At 35.4% G+C, this 27041-nt stretch overlaps 2 protein-coding genes across 8 annotated transcripts in view; one reads left to right on the forward strand and one right to left on the reverse strand.

The window, feature by feature from the left end:
- LOC116840971 (eIF-2-alpha kinase activator GCN1) overlaps nucleotides 1-2021 on the forward strand; it is a 12488-nt gene extending 10467 nt beyond the window's left edge. The window contains exons 12-13 of the mRNA XM_032808374.1: nucleotides 852-1073; nucleotides 1199-2021. Of these exons, the coding sequence (XP_032664265.1) occupies nucleotides 852-1073; nucleotides 1199-1327 (351 nt within the window). The 3' untranslated portion in view covers nucleotides 1328-2021. The remainder of the gene's footprint in view (nucleotides 1-851; nucleotides 1074-1198) is intronic.
- Nucleotides 2022-3844: 1823 nt separating this feature from the next.
- Nucleotides 3845-25101, reverse strand: LOC116840972 (T-box transcription factor TBX3-like). Of its 7 annotated transcripts, none has more exons than XM_032808377.1 (7): nucleotides 19834-20092; nucleotides 19382-19452; nucleotides 16772-16907; nucleotides 8038-8350; nucleotides 5378-5524; nucleotides 4391-4920; nucleotides 3845-4099 (listed from the first exon to the last, which is right to left on the reverse strand). In XM_032808377.1, exons 2-7 carry the CDS (start codon nucleotides 19395-19397, stop codon nucleotides 4060-4062), a joined length of 1182 nt encoding a protein of 393 aa, XP_032664268.1. In that variant the 5' UTR covers nucleotides 19398-19452; nucleotides 19834-20092; the 3' UTR covers nucleotides 3845-4059. The 7 variants fall into 7 exon arrangements, with proteins under 7 accessions (XP_032664268.1, XP_032664271.1, XP_032664272.1 ...); XM_032808380.1 differs by lacking the exons at nucleotides 19382-19452; nucleotides 19834-20092 and adding exons at nucleotides 17527-17886; nucleotides 18226-19361; XM_032808381.1 differs by lacking the exons at nucleotides 19382-19452; nucleotides 19834-20092 and adding an exon at nucleotides 25082-25101.
- Nucleotides 25102-27041: the final 1940 nt, after the last annotated feature.

A 27041-nucleotide genomic window follows, 5' to 3' on the forward strand; every position in this document is an offset into this window, starting at 1 on the left:
CTTTTATCTCTGCCGCGTCAGTATCGCTCGATGTGCCGCCGAACGTCTATTGTCTTTCCGACATCGTAGTTGGACGGTTCTCTCTTTGTTGAATCAATAAAATTTTCAACAGCACGCGTAATTGGAGTATATATTCTTGATTCAATAGTGATTAAAATTAATATTTGAATTATTGAAATAATACATAATGTGATAATTTTAATATTGTCATTAAATTAAGAAGATTTATTCCCTATTTCTAAATTTATCAAATAAATTTTTAAGTTTATTAAATTAATGTTTAAGTTAATCAAAGTAAAACAAGAGAAGCAAGAAATTCTTATTTTATTTTATTAAACTAAAAGAATGTCATTTTTTACTAATACAGTTAAAATAAAAATATTATGATTTTATTTTTAATATTCACATATGTATAATAAGTTTAATATGTTTAAACATATTAGATATAGAAATGGTAAAGAGAAAAAAAGATGGGCAAAAGAAGAAATAGTAATATCATAAAATTATTTTCTTCAATTATTATGTTTCTTTTAATAATTGGATTGGTAATTTCTTAATACACATATATATGCTTAAATATATTTCGGTCGAAATGACTGATACGCGCCCACTAACGTTGATCCCGTTCACGCGCCCACTCCCGGGTTAATAAGTCTCGTGCCGCATCTGTATCCCAAAGGAGAACGTTTTTTTTAATGATTCTCAAAAGCTATATTTCTTTATGGGATAGCGGTTGTATTCTGAAATTCACCCAGATACAACTTGTAATCTTCCTGCCATTGTCTGGATAATGTTGAACTAACGTCAACGTGGTCGTATGTACGTATTGTAACCTTTGCTTCGAATTTCAGTCGATGAACAACAATAGTAACGACGTGAAACAGCTGCTTGCTCGAGTTTGCATTCACCTTGCACGCAATATACTGCCCGAAAAGATGTCGCCCGAGCTGCTCAGGTCACTTTTACCGATGTTGGTGAACGGGACGAAAGAGAAGAACGGATATGTCAAAGCCAACAGCGAACTCGCGCTTATCGCGGTGCTCCGATTGAGACAGGGTGAAGAGGAACACCAGGTATGTTACTGTTGTCTCGTCAGAAGGTGTGCATTTAACTTTCGTAAACAAGATAATTATCCTTCTCATATAACTTCTTTTTGCGTCTGTTTCCTTCGTGACATAATGACGTGGCTTCCTTTCAGCGATGTATGGCTTTCCTGGATGCTGGTGCAAGGGAATCTTTATCTGACGTAGTTAGCAAAGTGTTGCGTAAGGTTCTCTCTCAACCGGAGGGCAAAATAGAAGAACTAGACGACACGCTACTCACGTGAGAGACGTTGTACTTCCCGAGTTTTACTACGCACTATATCCATTTCAATAACCGTACTACTATTCTATGTCATTATTCACTCGATCCTTGCCGAGAGGTATATCGTTCATGTATTAGTTACATTATGAACAAGTTAGTTCGTTCAACACTGTATCTCGATAAGCAATTAAAGAACGTGAAGCGTAAATCGCTCGGTCGCTCGATGGGGTTCAAGTTACTTAAAATTAAGATATCCTGAAAAAAGTATCAAGCGAGTCGGACGAGGACTGTATATATTTCGCGAGAGATATCCTGTGCGATTCACACATCGGTGGCCTGAGAGTTAGAACGTCGATCATTAGATTCGAATCATGCATGGATATTTTCTTCTATTCCATGAGATTAGGGATCTCCGTTATCGATTTTCTTTTTATTGGAAACATGAAACTTATTATTCATTATTTTATTCGCCATGTTGGGCTACTTAATTACTCAATCAATTTTTTGTACATATGATACACATATAATATATAGTATATTATTATGTTATGTTTGCATCAATAATGAATCTTTCTTTTGTTTCCTATAAACTAAGAATAAAAATTCAGAATTAATCGCTTCTGCTTAAGAACCAATGTTTTACAGACATTTATCAAATTGTATAGAACTATGTACCTGGTTTTATCGAGAATACTGACAATGTGTTTTTAAAGTTATTGCAATATTGTGGTTCTTTTTATAATTTTGCATAAGACAAATTGTAAACTTCATTGCCATTCCTCCATATAATATCGACTTTTGCAAGTCTCTGCTGAAGCATCTATACTTATCCATATTTTACCAACTCCTTGAAAAACTCGCGGTTGACGATTCGTCGGAGTCTCTGGTACATTGTTTTATGTAGGGGCCTTTGGTACATTCGTTTCACAGCAACGAAATTCATTGTGTCACCAAAGTTCTATCTTTCTGGTATAATGAGTACATCGTTGAGACAGCGAATAACTGCCAACCAACTAACTAACATATTGACTGCTGTGCTGATTTCCATTGATTGTACAAAGGCTGACCTGCGGATTGATTTATTAAAGATATGGTAAAGAAACTTAACTTGTGTGTGAAATACAGTCATTGGCGACTGTCACGACATTCACCGTATTGTTTAATTTGTAATTACTTCACCTTTAGATGATTACCGGCAGATTTTACACATTTGCTATCACGGTTTATTTGGGCAACCTTCCCCAAGATCATCCCGCATTTTTTTAAATGTAATTCTGTGTATAATAAACTTTGGATGGAAAGACAAATTATCGCTGTCATACACGTATGACGCTGGTAATGTGTTAAATATAAATCCAAATTTTTACTTTGCGCGTATGCGAGATTAAAAGTTATACACTAACGGACTAAAGTAACTTTAACACATAGTGTAACTGCATTTTCTTAAGATATACAATCGGATTTTAAAAGATAGCAAACAATTGAAAATATTTTTTCTTTTGTTCTTATGATAATTTTAACAAATTAAAAAACAAGGCTGACAAAGTATTTTATTGTTTAAAACATTATTTTATTGACATATAGTATTCTATACAAAAATTATAAAACATATTAATGTATAAAAAGTGTTTGTTACAAAAACTATAAAACGTGTTAATGTATAAAAAATGTTTGTGTATCTACAATAGTTACGAGAGGAATGTAGCTCTGGAGAAATTTCATTCTTTAAAAACTTATGTTTGAGTCTGTAAAAAGTACATATAGCTTAATTTGATTATTCTATGTTAATGTACATTACAATTTTATTCGTGGACACTTCGAGGATATTTCTTAAAAGTGGTATTAAATATAATTTATTACATGAAATTTTATTTTTATAATCGTATACACTTGCTAAAAGTTCGAAAATATATGATATTCTGGTAAGGCACTGAATATCGCAGTTGTATCATATTTGTTCAAGAATAATATAGAAATCTTTGGACATACAAATGCAATGACATATATTATCGAACGACTATTTATAGTATTGTTTATTTGTACGATTATATAGATAATATCTTTGGTAATTAAGCATCAAATATATATAACACAATCCTATTATACATTGTACAACAAGATATTGTACACGTTCATCATCGAACAAATACCTCTTGAATAACCTTTAAATTATAACTTTTTTGCAATTTCGCACGTGCTTAGTACAAGCATCTTCTACTTCCTCTTATCCACAGTGAGTAAAATTTTTGCAAAATATTTTGAAATAAAAATCCAATGAAAAATTTTTCATGCATAATTATATATAAAATTTGTCTATACATAATTATTTATAATTATATATAATCATATATAATTTTATATAAATTTACATAATTATGTATGAAAAATTTTTCATTGAAAAGGTAACGCTAAGAGAAAATTTATGAAACAAATTTTTAAAATATTTTGAACTTTTTTTTCTTTATAATTTATAATGACATGCAATTTATTTTTTAATTTTATGACTTTGTCACTTTCATATAACAACAATATATAATGATTAATTTAATAATAATAGAATTAATTTATTATTAATTTAATAATAATCATATAATTACAAGACAAAACATTGTGTTGAGCGACGATAGCACGGGCAGTAGAGTCAATGGTAAATTAAGTTCAAGGAATACTGTATGTAATGGTAACAAAGGTCTGTAAAAATACGGTGACAAGGATATCTTCATATCTCGGTGATTGTTCTCCGCTCTGGAGGTATCAAATTTTGGATTTACATGTGAATTGGAATATTCTATGCCTAAAGAAAAAAAACATATAAAATATATACATATATTCTAATTGTTATATATAAAAGTTAATTTTTAACTCCAAGTAACAAAATCGCGATACGAAATCTAATACTATATGAATATTAACATATCATAATGATTTATTAGATTGATTTAAAAACATGTTTTCATAAATTTATTTATAACTTTTGAATCGATCTGATATATTCTTCATGACGTAAGTTTGTTAGTTTTGTTTATGTGTTAACTAAAAGCTACCTATACACACGCAATAGCATTAGTTACAAAATCTAGCATACCACGGCATATGATACATTGTTCCCTGCCAATCGCGGATGTTTGAGTACCCGAAATGTTGATATTGACTAGGTGTTGGTGGTACAAAGCCATGAGGTATTAAACCTGGTGCGGGAAACTGGAAGTTATACAAGGGTAGATCAGGTAATGTGGGCAATGGCAGAGATAGTGGTAGCGGGGGTAAATGAACGTCGACAGACGATCGTGGTGGATCCAACCACGGCCTATGAAATACGTAGCATGGTGCAGATGGTCTCGCATTTAGGTGATTATCCTCCACTCTTCTATGTGTTAAATCTTGACCTGGCACTGTACCGGTGTTTGTAACGTTGTGCAGAACATCAGTTTTCAGCAATAACGCTCTAGGAGGCAAAGGCCCCGTTTCGGATGAAGAATTGCTGTCTTCATCATTCATTTGGTTAGGATAACCGGTAGCATCTCCTTGCTTACGCTTGCACCGTGAATGTCCCGTGTCCCGAAATCCCTTCGCGAATGGGTTGTTATTGATTTTAAGCTTCGTGATTTTTTCATTCTGCAAATAAAAAAAAGTGCAAATAAAAAATTTAAAATCACTTAAACATCATCTTGACCATTGCTTCCGGGAAAAAGTAAAAAACGCGAGAGTGAAGAATGTATACAAACTAAAAATAAAAACTCGTATGAATCGTACAAGTTGCTGATTTTTTTAATTTTCTTGTCTACATCATTCTAGAATGTTTATCAAGTTAGGCTTTATAGTAGCAGAATTTTCTGTTGCCGCATGCATATTTTTTTATTTAGTATTTTTCTTATGAAACAATAGCTTACGTACGTACCAACCGCATATAAGAAAGTTATTATTATGTTATCATTATGATGTAAAAATATAGAGAAATTGTTTCTGTAATACGAGACCACACAAATTCAAGGGAAAATATTTGTTCTTTCGAACTTTATTTCGTACGGAAAATTCTTTCCCGCTGAAAGAAAGAAAGACACAATAAACATACCTGATAAGCTGTCACTGCGATAAATTCAGTTTCTTTGAAGATGAAGAATGAATGTGGTTGAGAACACAGCTTATTGAAATTATCGTTATAGTCACTTTGAAAGATCCAGATCTTGGGGACATATTTATGCATCGATGTTAACAACACCTACGGCAGAAATCTTCCTATGTATTTTTTTTACAGTCGTATGTGAGAAAGTCGATTCTCACATACGACATCCTTTTTAAATGGGCTATGCATGAAAATATCGTTACTTCACCGGGTGCAAGTGCAAAAAGGGAAAAAAGGAACAGGCCTGCTGTTACGCGGCACAAGCTGCGTCACCGCGATAGACGATCCCGGACCAGGAGGAGAGAAGACCCTCTCTGTTAGCCACGGCGAGAAACACAGGGTCGGGGATTTTATTAAATTCGTAATTAGTTTGAGGAACCGAGTAAAAGGGCGCCGCTTTTTCGAGATAAGTTGGCGCCTCGCTAAAGAGGCCGGCGGTAGACACAGACACGATTCCCGAAAACCAGACTGGTGCCTTTTCTTTCTGGCGCCTCTCGTCCCTCGCCCTTCATCAGCTCTCACCCTAGCCTTCTTAGAATCACGTGTCCCCGTATTACCGGGAGATCTTGTACCACTTTTGACATTCGATAGACAGATCTGTGCATTACTCTCTACGTCAGAGGAAGAGAAGTAACGAAATCAAGAGGGATGAAGAAATCGTGAGACAATAGCGACGTTACGATTGATTTCTCATTAAGCGCCGAGTGTCGGCACGCTTTTAAGGATTAGCGTGATGCGCGCGTTTTACACACGGATCGACGCGAATGGGAGCGATGAGCCGGCGCCGAAGAGCCGCGTTTTGTCATCTACACAACAATAGGCTGTGGGTACACTGTCACCCTCGGCTGTAGAGATCTGTAGGCTTACAGGACACTGAACAAACTTAGTCATGACTCAAGAAGAGAGAGAGAGAAAACGGTATATCGATTACAGGGTGTCGTAGAGCATGTTAATTTTCGTTCTTTGAAGACGTCACGTTGGAGCAGCCACAAAGACGGAGTAGCTTAAAGTGGCTTAAAGTTCATTGTTGCGCGACTCGAAAGCGCGTTGGACGCTTTTTACGAGAGTGCCGAACTTGCCTTTCCAAACTTTGATTTTCAACTCACATATATTCTACAAAGTCGTAGAGTAGTGCGCGCTCATCGAAACATCGTAACTTTCGCTTAAATTTTACGCAAAGCAGCTACATTGCGAGAAACCAAACGATATATCTTGAACCAAACGATTTATCTTGAAACATATAAGAAGTTATGTAGTATAAAAGGAATCAAATTTGCTTGTAATTTCACGTTACAAACTCGACGAATGATAAGTCTGAGTAGACACAAGAGAAAGATTCATCCAATGTACGTATGAAGCGATAGGTCATTGAGATGGCTAAGTTGTCAAACTAAAATCTTCAAAACTCATACTTCATCCAAAATCCAAAGGAATTTTCTTTGATTATTTTGTAATTATATTTTCATGTGATAACAGTAACGAGACATGGACATATGGACATATGGACATTGCCGTTGTAATATGTAGATTTGGAGAGTCGACGTCAAGAAGTAAATGTTTACTCAAACATTCGATTAAAAATTAAATTAAAATTAGAGTTAAAAGAGCGCATGCTTGCGTGTGTGCGTGAACGACATTCCATGCGTAACATATACACAAGAAGAAAAGTAATATGAAACTGGGATATACTAGAATATAGACAAGGATACAGGAAATGAGCATTTCAAGAACAAACCAGAGAAAAAGGCTGTCAAAACATCCAAGAGTCACGTAAGTGAGCGGTAGCTACTACTGTTAAATTAGTGTTTCAGTCTCTCTTGTTCGAACTATATATATTACATATATTACAAAACATTATAGTTTTATAACCCGCTTGTATTATTAAACATTCGTCTTGAACGCAATTTCTTACGACACGAGTCTGCACGAACAGGTATATACTGAGAGAGTCATTAAAATTTTCTCTCTTTAAATTATTTAAATCATTTATCGTTCTCGTTTTCGTTTTTCAACAATATCTACTAACTGCTCAAGATAACCGCTACACAAATAAGATTGCACAAGCACACCGAGAGAAAAAGATATTTCTTTCTGTATATATGTACACGGAAAAAAAGGTATGGACATAGGTATGGACTAAACATAATTTGCTGTGTTACTCACTTTCTCTTCGCTGCAGGAGCCAATTTTCTTGCTAAGAGAACAAGAAAATCTGCTTCTGCAACAAAACAGTAGCTAAAGTCCATCTGTAGCAAATTTGATGCGTTAGACACTTTTCTTGCTGTACAAGGAGGTTTTCTTGTTATAGCAAGGAAATAGGTTTCTGCAGCAGCGAATTTTGTTTAACTGTCCACATATAGCAAATTAATTTGCTGCTACAGCAAATCCTTTTTTTCCGTGCAGTTCTATTCGTATGGAAAAGCGCGTGAATTATTTTCACTTGATCTCTATCTAATAACATTTTTCGTAGAAAATAGCAGTTTAGATAAAAATATTTTATTTTAACATTTTTATATTTGTTATTTTAAAAATAATATACTCTGAGGACTTGAGTCGCGCATTAGAAAAAGTTTCGGATGGCGAGATTTCGCGAATTCGTGTGTACATACGTTGAAACCACGGTCGGTATTGTTGGTGACTTTCAATCTATTGAAGTTAACCACGTGTTTCATCCAATGAACTCCGCGCGCTGGGCTGTCAGGATGCAGATAGATCCTGTGCTCGATATTCGGCTGCGATTCCGCCTGTCCGGCTTTGGTCCAGCCTCCGGAATTGCCGCTCTTATTCCCGTTTTCGTCGAACGTATTGCTTCCGCAATACTTGTGACGGTGCGACGAGACTGATTCCATTTCCACGAGGATGCAGTAATTGACATTTTCCTGTAAACCGTCGATGCTCAATTGTAAGTGCGGGAACATACGTCTGTAATCAAAGAAAAAAATCTCATAGAGAAACAGTAAGCTCTTCTTCCTTGTTTTTCTCATCCCCATTTTACCTCTCTGACTATTTGGCAAAAAGGAGAATTGAGAAAAAATGCGATTGCTTATTAAACATAGATGTAGGTTTTCGGAAATCCTTTGACGGAAAAGGGTTTAACTCTTCTGTAAACAAAAATGCGATTAGTGCATGGAAAAAAAGATATAGACAACTAAACATTTGCTGTAGGAACTAATTTTTTACTAAGACAACAAGAAATCCTGCAATAAAAAGGAAGCTAAAGCAATAAATTATGTTCAGTTGTCCATTTGTAACAAATTTGCTGCGTTAGCCATTTGTCTTGCTGTACGAACAGATTTTTTTGTTATCATAGCAAGGAAATAGATTCCTGCAATAAAAAAAAATAGCTAACACAACGAATTATATTTAACTGTCCATATATAGCAAATTAGTTTGCTGCTGCAGCAAATCCTTTTTCCGTATAGAAGAAAAATCGCGAAACTTTTTTCTCGATGAAACTTGGAATCTATCTGGTATATAATAGAAAGAAATTATGTCATATACAAATATATTTTCTCTGAAAAGAATTACTAAAGAAATAAATTCTCTTATATTTCATAAAATTGTTGAATATACCCTGTCGAGCAGTGACATAGCCAGAAAAAAGTTTCGGGGGAGTTGTACTTTCTATTTTTGATGAGCAAAAAAAAGGTCATTCCAAAAAATTTTTCTTACATTTAGCGTAACTCAGAAAATTAATTTCGGGGGGGCTGCAGCCCCCTCAGCCCCCCCTGACTACGCCACTGCTGTCGAGATAAAAGTGTTGCAACTTTTTTTCCACACACGCTGCGGCCACACACATATATGCGTGTGGCCGCAACGAATCCGAAGGATTTCTATTTTTCTATCATGAAAAGAAGAAACGCCATTTCGCAGGTAGTTCGCACTTCGAAAGAACGAGAAAGCTTAGTCATTAACGTTCTGGCGACGGATAGGCATCGTCAAAATCTTCGTCGTCGTGCTAAAACAGCTCCTATTACTTTGTAGAGAAAAGTATCCCTTGCTAAGGGAAAACTCCCGTCTCGTTTGGCTAGTTGTTCTGGCTACGCAAACACTTCAAGGCAGTCTGCTAATCCGATAGACGCATCCCTGAAAAGTCAGCGTCGAGTGGTCGCCAGGATTGTGTCGCCAGCCTAATCGCGCGGGTGCCATACCTCAACCCAACCCGGCGCCTTTTGCCAAATCGCGCGCCACTCTGCCATCCTACAGTACAAAGGAATAAAAGAGAGTCCATCGGCGAGACACTGTCGGTGCTGCAAAGATTCGACGAAACCCCGTGAAGAGATTTGGAGATAGAGGCGAGCGACGCTAAAATTCAATTTGCACGAAGATAAAACTGTTAGTTGTCATAAAATCGTTGAAAGCAACGAATTAGTTATGCCTGACTCCTACTTACAAAAGTTTCGAGCGTTCTATTCATTATTATCTTTATTTTCAGTTTCCAATCAGAGAATTTCGAAGAAAATAGCTATATCTTTTGGTTATCACACATGGCTCATAGTTTTTCAATATGATATTTTTGAAAAAAAAAGAAACATGGCATTTCTATGTTAACCTATGATAATATGTGTATCTTTGCTGTGTCACATCGATAGTTATCGGATAATTACTGCTGCTTACTAATCCGGAGAGTGATAATCCGGTACTCGTTAAGACTCATGAGCTCATATTTTGAATCCTCTTTTATCTATAAAAGTGCCTTTAAAAGAGACTTAGGAACTATCTGAGAAGAACCACTCGCTGAGAAGCTACACTTTTATCGATAAAAGAGGATTCAGAATATGGGCCTTAGAATCTTTAGACATTTCCGTCTTTGAGGTCTGAAGTATACGTTTGATTTGATAATGAACGAGCAAAATCGAAGTTTCAGACAAAAGTTAAGATAGAAATGCCAGGTCAGCCTTATTCATATTATTGTAACATTATTATAATTCTAGCTGTATTTATCCAGAATGGATTATTCTTCCGATTCTTCGACGCGTGAAGTCGCGTTCGCACCGTTGCATCCGCGTCGCCGTGGTAGTGGGTGAGTACTCGTGCCACAACAATCTTGCATCTGGCCACTTCAAGGAACCTCTTATGATTATATAGCATTGAGATAATGGATGTTGTGGCGTGATATAACACACATTTCTCGGTAGCACGAGCTCTGTGTCTCATCCTGTAAATTGTAAAGTGTTACATCCACTGACTCTCTCTCTCTCTAAGTAAAATTTAACATTCGATTTAATTAAGACTCCTGGACTATCGCCGCAGCCACTTTAATTTATGTTAGAAGAAAATACATGTTAAAAATTGTTGCAAAATATTCTGAAATAAAATGTTAGGTTTGTATGTCACAAAGTGACGCCCGCAATCGATCGAGCAGTCCAAAGTAGTTCCGTAAAACAGATCGAATACTTTCCTTTTTCTTTAACAATCAATAAATAGCCGTTAAATTAAAATTAGTAAAATTATAAGAAAAGGTGGATTAAACCTTAAAGAATCAATGTTACAAGTTTCCATAAGAAATTATCGATTATTCTTTATATATCATGAGAAACATTCTTTCCCATTTTAATACATTCCATCAAGTGGCGAGAAATCGCATGGAGGTTTGCCATCACTTAGTTATATAAGAAACACATAATTTTACGATTAGGCGTTAGGCTTCAGACAGTCTCCAATCAAATATGTAACTGGCTTTCAATCAGTCATGTGATAATTAGTTATTAAAGTACAGTCTCATCGACAGTTGAGAAAAAATGGCTATTTTATGCTAGTAGCCCACATTTGTCCTGTTCTCGTCCGTAGATAAAATGCAAATAATGATGAAAAGCATAAAAGCCAAAAGTGCTACCGAAACTCTCCATCTCTCTGCCATCAAACTACCTGCGGTAGAACGAGCTGTGATATTCTTCCTTCCTTCACAGTTAATCATTGTCGAAACAAAGTCGCGCAGGTCAATTTTACCAGGCAGGACGAGAGAATAACGTGTGTAACTTGGAAAAAAGAAATGTATAAATATTAACATGTCGTAAATGTGTCGTGATTGTTGTATTATTACACGGAAAAAAATTAATCAAATGTCCGGTGAAATGTAAATAAACCAGAACTCCTACATCGGAATTCTACCAGAACTCTTACATCGGAATTCTATTCAGGTTAACAAGATTTTGCTTAACCAAACAAGGTTTTTGATATATATTAACCAAAAATGTTATTAACTTGAACAGAGTTTTGGTTTGCTTATATTTCATCAAATATTTGGTTAATCCTATCAAATTTTTTCTGTGTATAATATCACTGCATCCCACTAAGTATTACACATAAAATGCAATTAATTAATTTAAGAATTAAATTGTACTCGAAAGATAGATTGTACGGCCAATAGAGAGCCGATAGAACAAGGCGAACGATATATACGTTTCAGATTATATTGATCCATCGTATTTATGGTGATTTAATCATCTGGAATAAAATACAGGGCCTTTGAGAGTCAGGCACAGGTGTTATAGTGCGATATCAGTTAATCTAAGTAGTGAAAGTCCTCAATACAGTGAGGAGGCAATTTAATAATTTTTTCACCACTGAAGAGGGTCTGAGAATAAGACCAAAACGCGTTTGGTGACTTTTTATATGTCGAATCAATAAATCGCCTCTTCACTATATTGAAGACTTTCACTAATATTTAAATTAGTTCATGAAGAAAAATAATTTTGCTCTTTTAGCAAAATCTTCTAATCAACATCTGCATGTATTTATTGTCCAATTTGTAAACAATAGCGACAAAGGTGTCTGATATGTATCCGCGGTTTCCGGCCTTTCAATGCGACGTAGTCTTGCTGATCACCACGTGTTGACCACTTGTCTGAGTTTTCTTTCAGCTAGAACATGTGCGAATTCTCCCGTCACACACCAATTTATGGCAGGATCTTCTTTGCGCATCGCGCTCATTTCATCACGTCGCCTTTTCAACGTGTTTTTACACATTAATCTTCGTTGATTGTATAGCTTACTTCATGATCAAAAGCTTACCTGATGATTAAAATTAAAACAAGAAAAAACTCTTTTTAAACAAATCAGGAGTAAAATACAGGGCCTTTGAGAGTTCAGGCACAGATATTATAGTGCGATATCAACACGGAGAAAAATAATTTGCTGGCCCAGAAAATTTTTTGCTGGTCTAGCAAAATCTTTTCATTATTATATGGATAACAAAAAGATTTGCTAAGAATATTAATCACTATTTGCTGAATCTACAAATTATTTTGCTATAAAAATCATGATGGATTTTTTTAAGCAGTCGCAGTTCTGCTCCGATAGCAAATCAATTTGCTAAGGATATATTATTTTGCATCAATAGCAAATTAACGTGATTCTTAGGACAAATACACTCAAAAATTTTTTTCTATCCTGACAACGAAATTACTTCTGCTCTAATAACGAATAATTTGTAAAATTAGTTACGTCAACTAAAATTTTTTTATGTCACTACGAATATGCAGTAGCAACGACAATTTTGCTCTTATTCTTTCTTATTCGTTTTGGTCTTATTCTCAGACTCTCTTCAGTAGTGAAAAAATTAATAAATTGCCTCCTTACTGTATTGAGGACTTTCACTACTTAGATTAACTGATATCGCACTATAACACCTGTGCCTGACTCTTAAAGACCCTGTATTTTATTCTTGATGATTAAATCACCATAAATACGATGGATCAATATAATCTGAAACGTATATATCGTCCGCCTTGTTCTATCGGCTCTCTATTGGCTTTTTTTTGTTAGTTTTGTCAATCACTCTTTTTTTTGTTTGCTTTCCAAATATCTATTAGTTGATTACTCCGTTCGGAGCTATGCCCGAACCTTCTTCAGCTGTTCCTTTTGTCTCGGCAAAACTCAGAAAATCGCACAAAGATCAGCTTTTCAATTATGTTCCTTCACGCAAAAAAATGACTTAATAATATCAGCTAAACCGCGGTAGCTGATTCAAACTTAGTCAAAAGGCTAATCGATTAGCTGTCACTGCTAAGAATTGGCTATATCATAGCTAAAATGCATTTGCTATGAAATACAAATATATTAGGTGACATTAAAAATGCACATTATTTCAAATAGCTAAGAAAATGGCAGTTATTCCTAAATTTCTTATCGTATGCATATATTAAAGAAGTTTGCCACACAGCTACAATCATTTGCTACAGTCATTTGTTTCTAGCAGCTAATATTTCTCGCTATAACGCCTAAGTTTAAACAGCTAATAAACTTAGCTTCGGTAGTATCGACATTAGCTGTCCCTATTTCAGTGACACATCTGCCACAGCTATTTTTTAGCTTTGAAAACTAGTTTTTTTCGTGTTCGTTTTGCTTCTCTATGAAGATTCGTCGCGCCTCGGACGAAACGCGAGCACAAGACCGTCAGAGATCACGAATTTATCTTTGTAATCTTCTCAACTCTCCTTTCTTCTTTGCTTCCGTTCTCTCGCCATCGTTTTTGCGCCTACGCGTTACTGATACGAAATCGTAACGCGCGATATTCCACTATGTTTAGCTATCTCTCAGAGAGTCATGCGAAATTCCACGGACGCTTTATCCCCATCATTGTCGCGTTCGTATCGGGATCGGAGAATCGGTTATCTGATTGGAAAAAGGAAACTGGTTGCCGGAAGGCTCACCGATGCGTCAATGATACGCTCCTCCATGCGTCCGGCTTTAGTGCAATCGATTGATGTCTCTTAAAGATGAAAAATGTACTTTCACATAAAATGTGCTACAGCACATAAGCGATTGTCGTCGTCGCCCTGGTCAGCTGACGATCGTTCTTTTATGTATACCCTCTGTGAAACTAATTGCCGTTCGGCCCTTATTGTCGCTTTTACGTACCTAAGATAAAGATCAAGACATTTGGTTTTCTTAAATGACCGTTTCCACAATTTTAGGGTTTCAAGCGATATTGAAAAGGCTAGATTCATTCTTAGACTTTGTAGTGTGACCACAGGTAATATTTGACCACACGTCTTCGAGTTTGGTTTTTGTATTCAAGAAAATTTTTCATAAATCAAATTTTCTTCAAAAAACTCTAGTTTCCTATATAATATGTAGATTTTACACCGAGAAAAAATATGTAAAAAATGTTTCTAATGGTGGCTATTGATAACGTATTGGTTTATGATAATATACATATTTTTATTCAAAGTTAAACAACAAAGAAGTTTTGTCGGCTCTAAATTTAAATAAAATTGAAACACTAAAAAAGAATAAAAGAGTCAAAATGCAGATATTATGCATTTAATAAGGTATGTTTTTACAAGATACGTTTCGACCGTGTGATACGGTCCTCTTTAGTTTGAATAATTGCCATAAAATGTCAAAAGATAATAAAAACGCAGGGAAGTTCTCACTAATTTATAATTATCAAAACTGTGTTCCAATAGAATATTCATCGTTAACACCTCTATGTTCGCCAGCTACATAAGAAAAATTGAGTCGATAAAACTCACATGACATACGTGATTAGCAGGTGTAAAATGTTAAGAGAAACACTTGTTTCACCAAAGAGATGACAAAAAGAGAGCTCCGTCGACCAAGCAGTCAAGAACTAAACTCTTGAAATCTAATGTTAAACAAACTAAACGGCTAAATGTGCAACGACGAATCTAAATAGAGGTTTATGTAGGCAATATCAACAAGAAAATATCACAAAATAGGATATAAATAAGGATATAAATAAGAAGATAGATCAACAAATTAAAACTATTTACTATCTCGAGCAGCGGAAAATAAATATTGCTTAATGCGTCAGTGTCAGATTGAATATTTAAGCCATTAATCTGTTTTTTAATATGTATTATTTAAAAAATTAGGCGTTTATAACAATTCCGTTCAACGTCCAGAATTACAACATTGTCCCAATTAAAATTATGGAATAAAAAGGCATATTTTCTTAAAACTGCACTGTCCATAAAAAAATCGATTTTGTTTTTGTTGTATTTATATTTAAATAAAAAAAATTACATTTATAAGTAAATATACTAAATGAGCTATTAAATGAATATCCAATAAAAAAAATTTTTTCTCAGTGTGTCTGCAAAGAATCTGAAGAGGACATTTATTGGTCTGTCTGAAAAAAAAGAGAGAGATCGAAGAGAAATATACGAGGCGTCAGATTGTTTCACTTTGAACGATGAGTCCTTTACACAAAATACCATCTCTATGACGAGACCTTCGCAACAATAGCGTGTTACGATTTGTGTGACGAGTCCTTGTTAATTCTATAGTCGTTATATGACTCACGAGGTGAGCGATAAGATATGGAATTTCATGTTACGTTCTTTTCTATTCATATTCTATTGTTTTTCGTGAAATATTGCGACATGGATGGTTTCGAGAGCCTACTGCGGCGCAGACGGATTGGAGGCGTCGCCGCACCATAGCACCGGTCTGATGTACCTCTTATAGGCGCCAAGAAGAAGAAGAGGTCTCGACATGAAAACTTGTCACGGAAAATGTCTCGTCTGACTCGATCGTCAAAGATAGAGAAAAGCCTGCGGGACCTCCCAGCCGGCGCCGAGAGTGTGACATATCTCGAATTTATTCTGATATTTCATTAGCGCCAAACTTATCGTTGGAATCAAAAAGATTTCTTCATATTATTTTTATAGCTTTGATTTCTCTCTCCATTGCATTGCCAACTCAAACTTACTAGGTTTTTTTAGCATTTTTAACACAAGATTTCGATTTAATTTCGAACAAATTTATTTTCGTGACAAATACAGCATTATCAAATTTACTCTTCAATTTTAGGCGAATTCACTCTATACATGTAAAAAAAGAACTATCTTCCAGAGTTAAAAAATAGCTGTGGCAGATAAGATGTGTCACTGAAATAGGGACAACTAATGTCGATACTACCGAAGCTAAATTTATTAGCTGTTTAAACTTAGGCGCTACAGCGAGAAATATTAGCTGCTAGAAACAAGTGACTATAGCAAATGATTGTAGCTGTGTGGCAAACTTCTTTAATATATAAATACGATAAGAAATTTAGGAATAACTGCCATTTTCTTAGCTATTTGAAATAATGTGCATTTTTAATGTCACCTAATATATTTGTATTTCACAGCGAATGCATTTTAGCTATGATATAGCCAATTCTTAGCAATGACAGCTAAACGATTAGCCTTTTGACTAAGTTTGAATCAGCTATCGCGGTTTAGCTGATATTACTAAGTCATTTTTTTGCGTGTACAAGCGGAGTCATTCCAACTTGAGCGCAACTTGGCTGCTATTCCGCTTTTTGAATGGAATTTCACTCGAAGATGTTTACAAAATAACTGAAAATATACAAAAGACCAAAGTACTCACCGTCCTACTTTTGTGATAATCATCTCCGTTGTTTCCTTGTGGAACTGCTGCCACAGCTCTCGATTATGCAATCTCAATTGGACGTTGGACAGAACTGGATGAATCCTCCGAGATGTGTTCACATTAGGCAGTTCACCTGTATAACACATAATATACGCAGTCAGACGACGAAATATAAAGAATCAGATCAACATGGAAAAATAACTCTTTCCATCACTGTTGCGTTAAAATTATACACAATTGAAAATTGTTGACATTCTGCTAATCACTCATCGATTGATCTAATTATAATTTAATAAAACTCATACTATGCGCGCGCTTGTGTTTTTTTTATCAAAGTCACAACTTTTATTCTCCGAATCACGATGTTCACTTGGAATCATCTTGCACACAATAGGGTTGTTGTTTTTAGCTGAACCAGTATTGCATAAAAACTTCATTATTTTTTCTTTTAATGCTAAGTTATATACTTGTTTCACTCTAAAGGACTGTCTACAATGGGAGTAAAGTTTGGCTGTAAGAAGTAAGAGTAAGAAATTGACCAATCACAGTCGAATGTGAGAAGAATAGTCGACTGTGATTGGTCAATTTCTTACTCTTACTTCTTACAGCTATATTTTACTCCCATAGTAGACGGTTCTTAAAGGCAAGAAATGTAACCTAGTTCAGTTAAGAAGTACAGACCTAATGTATATTTTGCTTTCGAATTCCAATCTTCACATCAATTTAATATTCTTGTTAATAATAATAGTTACATTAGACGTTGATTTCTCTATAGACGAAAATTATCGGTGAAGTAAAAGCCTCGTGAACCTAGCTATCTAGGCTCTGTTTGATGCAGCCGCCATTGCAAAAGAATGTTGTGGATGAAGTAACACGAATGCCAGCATGGAATACCCTTTTTGGATAACTATCCGTCCGTCCGTCCGACCGTCACTTCTCTCGGATCGTCCACGGTTATGTCTCTCGATGATGTAGCCATGGGATAAGTATTAAGGGTCAGATTATACCGCTGCACAATTTCAGCAGACATCGACCTACTGTCGGCCGCAGGTAGGTACCAATTGACCGCCGTAGGACGGTACTTCTCTTTCATCTCAGAGAGGAGTCGGGTCCTTTTCGGCATTAAGGCCATACGATGATCACGATGACAATGTGACGACAACACGTTACAGAGTGTTTTTGATAATTATCGATATAAACCATTATCGGACGTGTGAATATCCGGATTACAAAACAAGTTGAGGTTTGTGAAAGCGGAGAAAGCTTCCCAGATAGAATACAAAATCATTTTTATGTCAAGATAATATTTTGATATCAATGAAATTATCATGAAAATGGTATCGTTTCATCAAAATGATATCACTTTTATATCATTTGACGTCATTTTGACTGTTATATGACTTTGTGTTCCGTCTGGGTTTCTTCCCTTCTCTATTTCTTTTCTTTCTCACCATCTTCGATAGTCGATTTCAAGATAAGTCGGTCCAAGATAAAACGAAAGATACTTTATTTCGGTAATATTGCGGTGATTCCAAGTGATCCTGAGTGAATAGGAAATATTTTTGCTTCTTGTTAAGTATGTCTTGGATCTTGAGGTTCGCCATGGCAACACTTTTATATAACGCATAAGGAAATCAACCAATCAGATTTCTTTATTTCTCTCTCCAGAATGGAAATAAAGGATTCTAATTAGTTGAGTCCCTTATATGTTACGCAAAAGTCTGTACTCAAGCTCGTCACCATAAAATCAAAAACGATAAGCTCATAGATCGTTGATATTTAATGGCTGCGTTTAGCGGAACAAGTTGCTTTGCAACTATTGTAAAATTTGCGAATCTAATTGATATACGCTATGAGTTTCAATCAAGATTAGGTAAAATCAATCTTTTGCATTTGCTCGCAATCTGCTTTATGATTAATGTACAATGACCTTAGGCTGGTTCTACAGCCTATTCATTAGTTACAAATCGCAAGATCGCAAGAAAATTGATCAATCACAGTCGATCGTTCTTGTGATCGAAGAAAAATTGACTGTAATTGATCAATTTTCTTTTGCGACCTTGCGACGTGCAATTAATATTGCATACAGCACAAAAGTTTGAAAAAAATTCCAGAAAGATCTCAGAAAGGTTCAATGTTTCTGAAACTTTCCTGAAAGTTTTTTGAAACTTCTGTGCTGCATAGGATAGTAACAGCCTCAGTGAACGATGTAGTAATTAACGCATGCAATGTTTTCGTAAGGTGGCATTGTTTCTTAAAACTACAGACAAAATTTGTAACATATGCCGTTCATCTTGAAGCTCGTATCAGACTATGGGCCGATTATTCCAATCTCTTCGTAAACTATCTGACAGTTAAACCATATATTTGTCTTCGTTTTTTCTTGAAACTGGACAAAGACAGACACATGATTTAACTGTTAGGTAGCTTACCAAGAAGTTGGAACAATTGACCCTATGGAGTGAAGATTATAACGGACTATAATAAAGTAGAACGTAAAAGGCTGCATTCCGTTTCATGCATATGCACGCATATTTCACAGTATACGTAACATGAACTATAGATAAATGCGCGCACATGCGTGAAACGAAACGCGGCCTAGATCACCTGATTCGTTTGACATGTCCTCGGTCTGATATGAATAAGTTCTCTCATTAGACTATCGGTTGCGTTCCGAACTACATCAAACATTTCCAAATATTTTTAAACATTAAATTTCAAAGATAGAAACATTGTTATCAACAAGCAAGGAACTTTGATCAAATTCCGATTAAACTAACGAGCAGTGACAGAGTTATAACTGAAATTGTTGTTGAAACAGAAACTGTGCGAGCGAGCGAGAGAGAAAGAGAGAAAGTCCGAAATTTCAGTTGGAACTCTGCAGCTTAACCGTCCATTAGTTTAACCAGATTTTGTTTGAAGTCATTCTAAAAACTGTACAATATCCTATTATATTATTTCACTTTAAAATTTCATTTTAGTCTATAGCACTAAAGATTCCTTGATATAAGCACGTGTGTATACGCATAATTACATATATAGTATTTTATGAAACAAACCTATTTGGTGGTGGACGTACTCAAATTGGTTGCAACACTTTTGTAAAAACGGTGGCATAACTGGCAAGTTCATCTTACGAAAGCGGCACTGTTATCGTTATCTGTTATAATTGTACACGAGATCAGTATTGCAGTTGGAGACACAACAAGCCTATCCGTTAACTGCGGAGTTCCGAGTGAAACTAAAGAAACCGAAGACTTCCCGTCCACACGAAACGGAACAAGCACGGCACGAGCATGAGCGCTTGTTTCTTAACCGCGCATAACGAATTCGTTCATTGGTCGGCGCGCCCATTGGCTGCCCTCTTCCAACGCCGCGCCCACGCATACCTGATTAGTCTTAGATTAAAATATTGCAATTCAAAGAACGTAATCGTTGACAAGTAGGGTTATCAAAAATCAAACAGACCGGAAAAGTCGAGTATCTCGTTTGCTTTGAGCAGAAAATAAAAGAAAAGAGCGTTAAAAGAAAGGCAAAACGGGAAGAGACGAGGAGAGAATGAGGAAAAGAGAGAGAGAGAGAGAGAGAGAGAAAAAAGAGTGAGCATAATGCTCGAATTTGTTTAAATAGTTTCGATTATCTCGAAAAGATTGTTATTTTTTTTCCCGCGATGCTGATTGGTTCTCTCGAAGTGACTTGTGTTGCTCACTTCGTATAGTGAATGGCTGCCATTCCGTCAAGATGGCGTGTTTGATAGCTCGAATCATGAAGGGATTAATGTCTATTTGCTCAATTTTTTCGTTAAAAGTTTCGACATAACTGTTGTGATGTAAAAATATATTCGTAACTTAATTTAATCTCCCAGATAGAAATGCGTGATGATCACGTTTCATCATAATGTGACTTTATATTACACTGTTAAATCCGTAGTGTCAAATTATACTCAATTTGAGTTATTTTTAACCATTCCTATAAGTCGCCACTGCTCCTGCTAAATATGTCGTTAATTTAATTAATGTAATGGAGTTAAATAATTTAACTTAAGAAATGTATTAAATTTGACTAAAATTTAGTTTATTTTTTATTATGTGCACGTTAATGTAACCTTTGTTTTAATAAAAAATGATTTAATATTATTTTAAATAGGTTGATTAGATGTGGTTGTTTTTTTAAATACATGTTTTGTGTTAAAATAGTAAATTTTGACACACATGATAGTTAAAAATAACTAAATATTATTTAATTCAAGAAATTGGTTTAAATTTGACCACCAATATTTAACAGTGTATGACTTCAATTTGATACTTTTTTAAAGATTATTACGTGATCTCATGACATGAGCACCAGATGCACACAAATGATGTACAAATTATGTATAAATTATGTTGCAAGTTCTCGACATAATGTTGATTATTATTATTAAATGGGGTATTTTTGTGACATCATAACATGTCTGCGGCGCATATGAGCCCGCATTGGTGTTTATTCTTGTTCTCATATCTTAAAGATACATGAATATAATATGAGCTCAGAATAAATACATTTTCCTATCTGAGCTATTTGGACATGATATATATATATTTCTGTGATTTTTATTGGAAAATATCTTGAAATTATTTTCAAGAAACATCAAGAATTGTCTGTTAATTGGAAAATGACATTGCCAAATTAACATAATACACATTTTTTAACGTTGAATGCTGTTGCGAAAAAGGCCTTATTAGACACCTGGAACCATATGGAGAAAGGAGAGAGAAAATTTTTTTTCGTTCGACTCTCGTCTTTGAGAAGCAAAAGATATTATGATATGCTCATAGCAAATAAGCATCAATGTAATTTATGTAAAGTACAATTTATGCTGAATGTTGATAGACAGCGCAAAGACCCAGTTAATTAACTTAACTTTTAATCTCTTCTACCCAGTTGAGTTATATATGTCTCATAGTGAATTAAAAAATTCATTTTATTTTAACATTATTTAACTTACTTTTCTATGTGTTACACATATATTTTGAATTTTTTAAGAAAAATGAGACTGGAAGGTTTAAAGACTTCTGAAATAACTGTGAAAGAACTTTTGAAAAATGTTCTCTTATTTAAATGTCTTTTAAAAGTTTATGCTATCTTAACATTAAACTGTCCAATAGTTGATGTTCAAATTTCTAAATACTATTAATCATTATCGATTTCAGATTTGTATGTCTCTGTATATACACTGAGAAAAAATATTTAAAAATGTATGGAATACGAACCTGATTTTTATAAAATAAAGTTTATTTCTTTGAATAAAATTTATATATATCATACTTCATACAACAGAAATGTTGAAAATATATTATTAGGATATCTTAAAGATATCGCAATATCTCTAGAATATTTCCATGAGATATGTTGAACATTTCTGGTGTTTGGGATACATATACCAATGAATTTTCAAGTATTTCCTTCTTAGTGTATATAATGGAATGAATAACAGCGTACCTAGCGAAATATATGTACAGTCGAGAAGTTTACAGCGCAATTGACAAGTACATCACACAAGCGCGTCGAGGAGATCGCTATCGCCAGCTCTATCAATGACACCGACCCTGCACGGATTTGTATCGCGTGTTCTAGGGCCTCGTTGCCACGCTTCCATTTATGAGCGTCGTGCATGAGACGGAACATGGAATTTGTCACCATAAATTACGGAATTCGACGGCCAGACGGCCGTTAATGGTTTGTTCTCGACTTGAGGCGGGACGAACAAGATAATATCTCGCGCGGACGTCGCTAAAACTTTTCGCGGAACGTCGCGTTGACGGTGAAAAAATTTCGTCTACGATTTTCTCGGCATTTCGATAAATCTGAAGGAAATCTTGTCTCCCGTTTCGAGTAGAATCCATGAAAAAATTATGCGTGTAAAGATATACTCAGGACATAAATGTTGTTCAGTGCCCATGAAAAATGCTTGTAGTAAGATGGAATGTTAAATAAAAAAAAAAGAAAGACACATGTTAGAAGTTCGACGGCTAAAGGTGCGATCTTCTCATGATATTTGTGTGATGTTATCGAAATGGACACTCGACACTCGATTGTATACGGTTGATAACGTAGCGTGATAACGTGTCTACGATAGTGATGTCGGCAATTGCGCCCTAAACGTACAAACAAATTTTATACGCACATACATCGCGACCCAGAGTCCAGGATATTTATTTTTCTCTTAAATTGACCTCCCGAGAAACCGGTGGCACTTTTACCCGGCTGAGACACTCGTAGAAAAAGCTTCCTCATAACAGCACACCAACGGCAACAGCCAGTCGGAGGATTAAAGTGTAAACAGGCGAGAAGAAGAGGAAGCACGAGTACACATTGCCCCTCTCTAGTAGCGCGAAACGACATAGGTGACTGGAACTTTGTTTCAAAGTGGCCACTTTGTCTCGACTGTTTGTGCGTTTGAAGGGAAGTTTTGTCAAATCACTCGATGTTTCCGTACTGACTGAAATATGGATGCCGAGTTTGAAATGTCAAATGGCTTCAGAGTGTGGCCTAACACTTCAAGTGAGGCATTCAGCAGAATTTTTATTTGGGGTGTCGCCTGATATATAGAAGATACACAATGTCGAGGATTGTAAAGCCGAGGTTAAGATAAAGAATATTTTAGGAAAGTTCTGTGTACATTCAACGAGACGGTAAACTGATAAATTTATGTATATATGCGTGAAATATACCTCTTGTTTACTTATTTGTTCGTCATGCACACATCTGTATCTCTGACAGATAAATTTTTCTTTCTAATTCATATACGGAACTTTTTATTCCACATATGAATTATCGACATATGTGATATCGACATCTCAACGACTAGTTCGAGATACATTCCCAGCATAAAATGGCTCATCGATTGACGGCAAAACGATGTCAAATCGATATCGATTTGATGGTTTCGATATCGATTTGACATCGTTTTGCCATCAATCGATAAGCTATTTTTCGCTGGGTTATATTCCGAGAATGCGCCCAGACAGCACGAATTATAAAAATGCCACATAAGATGATTTTAAGATATCTTTTAGTAAGGTGACCAGTGGTCTGTTCTTTTCAGCTGCACTGCTGAACTGGTGCAATAAGTTAAAGTGAGACAAGTATATTTTTTCTCACTCATTGCACCAGTCCAGTAGTGCAGCTGAAAAGAACAGACCACAGATTTCCTAGCCCTGAATTCGAAACACTTCATAAATGTGTGAAGCGGGGGGCGGAGGGAAGAGGATTAAAAGATCCGAAAATTATTTGACAATCATTGAAAATGATGACAAATCGGTGTCCCGAATAGTACTCGAAAAAATTCGGGATAAAGAATGAAAAATCGGGACGTTTAGTCCTTACTTTTAGTTATGTTTATGATACCTTTAAAAGATGTATCATAAAGATGACTAAAAGTTATCTTAAAGTCATCTTATGCATCGTTTTTAGAGCTCATGCTGTCCGAGCGTTACTTCACATGTCGAACATCTACAATGTATTATAATGTGATAAAACTAAGACTAAGATGTGATAAGACTAAGCTATGCATTCACGGTCAACAAGGATAACATTATTTCAGGACACTTTTGAAACATTGAAATTGTTTATTTGTAGAGATAGCAAAAATTTGGAGATAAGCGACAGCACGTTTGCGCCATATGGCAGCAAACCAACCCCCGGTTGCTATATTCTTCCTTTTAACATCCAAACAAAGCAAAGTAGAATAGACCGATTAGACAATATTGTCTACAGTTCGAAATCTCTTCGATTACAAGTCAGATATGTTAAAATAATATCACTCCTGATAAAGATGCTAAAACATGGTCTTAGATCATGTGGTCTTATACATAATGTGGTCTTAGACGATATCTCAGAACGCAAAACCTCGCACGATAACATCAAAATGACGGAACAATCCAACTGCACAAGATCTCCTGAGGACGTCCTAAAGGACGTCCTGAGGACGAAGAATGTCCTCACGATATCTTCTGGATGTCCCCTGGACATCTGTGCTATTAGGGAATGTACCTGAGTGTTAATTAATTTCAAGTGAGCACTCAGCAGTATTTTTATTTTACGTGTTTCGCCCGATATATATAAAAGATACATAATGTAGAGGATTGCAAAATCGAGGTCGAGATAAAGAATATATATTTCATAAAAATAAAAATCCATATATAAAACAATAGATAAAATAGATAAAATAGATAAAAATTCATTTTTCCAGTATAATTCGATTATTTGTTCGTCATCGTGATTTTCTGGTCTGCCTGAATATGGTCAATGCGGCATTAGGCTTACCTTTGAGAATCGAACGTGCAAGACATGAAGAGTCTTCGAGAAGAGAGAAAGGTGCTCTTTAATTTCTTCGCGATCACGCAGGGCACATAAAGTGTCGTTTCCGGACATAGTAAAGTGACTTTTCGCGCGTAGGCGACGGTATGCTTTGAAGTGCGGCGACGGCGACAACGGCGGCGACAGCGGAACTGCATAACTGTTCGTGCAGCTGCGCGCCTTGTTCCTATATCTTCATGAGTCGTATCCTTCCCTTTTCTTTAATTCTTCTGAGGATAATAAATTGTGATGATAAACTTCCGACGTTCCAATGTAGTGCGTTGCGTTACTTTGCATCACACTTCTGGTGCAGTTAGCGACAATTAGCAAACGGTTTCTAATGTTTATAGGATAATATTATGATGTATCGCACGTGTATACGTTTAATTGTAAAGATAACCAGGAATTCTTATTGTTAATAAAACTTTCATTTTTGCAACATAAAAGAGAGAGAGAGTAACAAAGAAAAAGAAACAAAAAAAGTGAGAACGGATATCTCAGTAAAAAATAAAGCATTATGTGTTCTGCCACACAATGATTGATATAAATAATTATATATTATCTTGATTATTTCAACATAAATAATTAATGACCACACCAGATTGCGATTTTACCGACAATATCGAAAAATAAATGCAGTTAGTTTATTCTATCTTGAAAGTTGACGCAGATGGTGTATTAGTCGCTGTGGTGGTATCACGTGAAACACGTGATCACTTTCAAAACGACACTTATATGTAATTTTTTTAAGACTTTCCAGACAAACTTGCATAGTCGCCTAATGTATACAAGGGAATTGAATATAATTTATAGTTCACATTACATACTATGTATACTATAGATTTCAGTACTTATGGCTCTTGCACACAGAACGCGGTAATGCTTGCCGCGCGGCGGAAGTTCGCGCGACAGCCAATCAATATGTTGCTTTCCGTAATAACCTCGTTTTAGCTCTTACTACCGCTATTACAGTGAATATCGGAAGATAGCTGTGGTACGTTTCATCTCGACATTGGTGAGCCAGAATGAGGAGTTTCGTGTATCCGCCGCATGAGGTCCTCAAAGTCTATTCGGAATTTATGGCCGGTATTCATAGTCCGATCTTATATTTAAGATCATCTTAAGTACTGTTTTAAGATATCATGAACCAATCACAGAGCCGTATTCTCAACCTAAGACATTACTTAAGACGGCCTAGAAATAAGATTCGACTATGAATACCTTAGAGCATATACAGGGTGGACCATTTTAATCCATCCAGTCGAATATGTCGAAAACCAAGCACGGGAGAGAAAAATGTTTCAGACAAAAGTTGTAAGACTTAAAAAAACGCATTCAACAATAGTAGTTATTTGACATAGGATGGCGTCGCCAAGGTCAGAACAAGGTCAACTTTACTTTTTTAAATAGAAATATATATTTTTTATTACGGCATTTTATTCAACGTAAAAACGCAAATAACTTTTGCTTGAAAAAATTTTTTATACGACCTCTATTTTCTAAGATATTTACGTAAATATCTTAGAAAATAGAGGTCGTATAAAAAATTTTTTCAAGCAAAAGTTATTTGCGTTTTTACGTTGAATAAAATGCCGTAATAAAAAATATGTATTTCTATTTAAAAAAGCAAAGTTGACCTTGTTCTGACCTTGGCGACGCCATCCTATGTCAAATAACTACTATTGTTGAATGCGTTTTTTTAAGCCTTACAACTTTTGTCTGAAACATTTTTCTCTCCCGTGCTTGGTTTTCGACATATTCGACTGGATGGATTAAAATGGTCCACCCTGTATATATGGAGGGGGAATGCTGGCACGAAAGTGTCTCCAAGTGTGTGCGAGAGAGAAAACTATACGTTCCTATTCGTCCTCTGTGCGTATGCGTTGAAATTGACAGGTTAGGTTAGGTTATAGAGTTGACGGGAGAT

The sequence above is a fragment of the Odontomachus brunneus genome, unplaced genomic scaffold (genome assembly GCF_010583005.1).
Source record: "Odontomachus brunneus isolate Ranch 3 - 2012 unplaced genomic scaffold, Obru_v1 Obru_scaffold_013, whole genome shotgun sequence".
Classification (NCBI taxonomy): Eukaryota; Metazoa; Arthropoda; class Insecta; order Hymenoptera; family Formicidae; genus Odontomachus; species Odontomachus brunneus.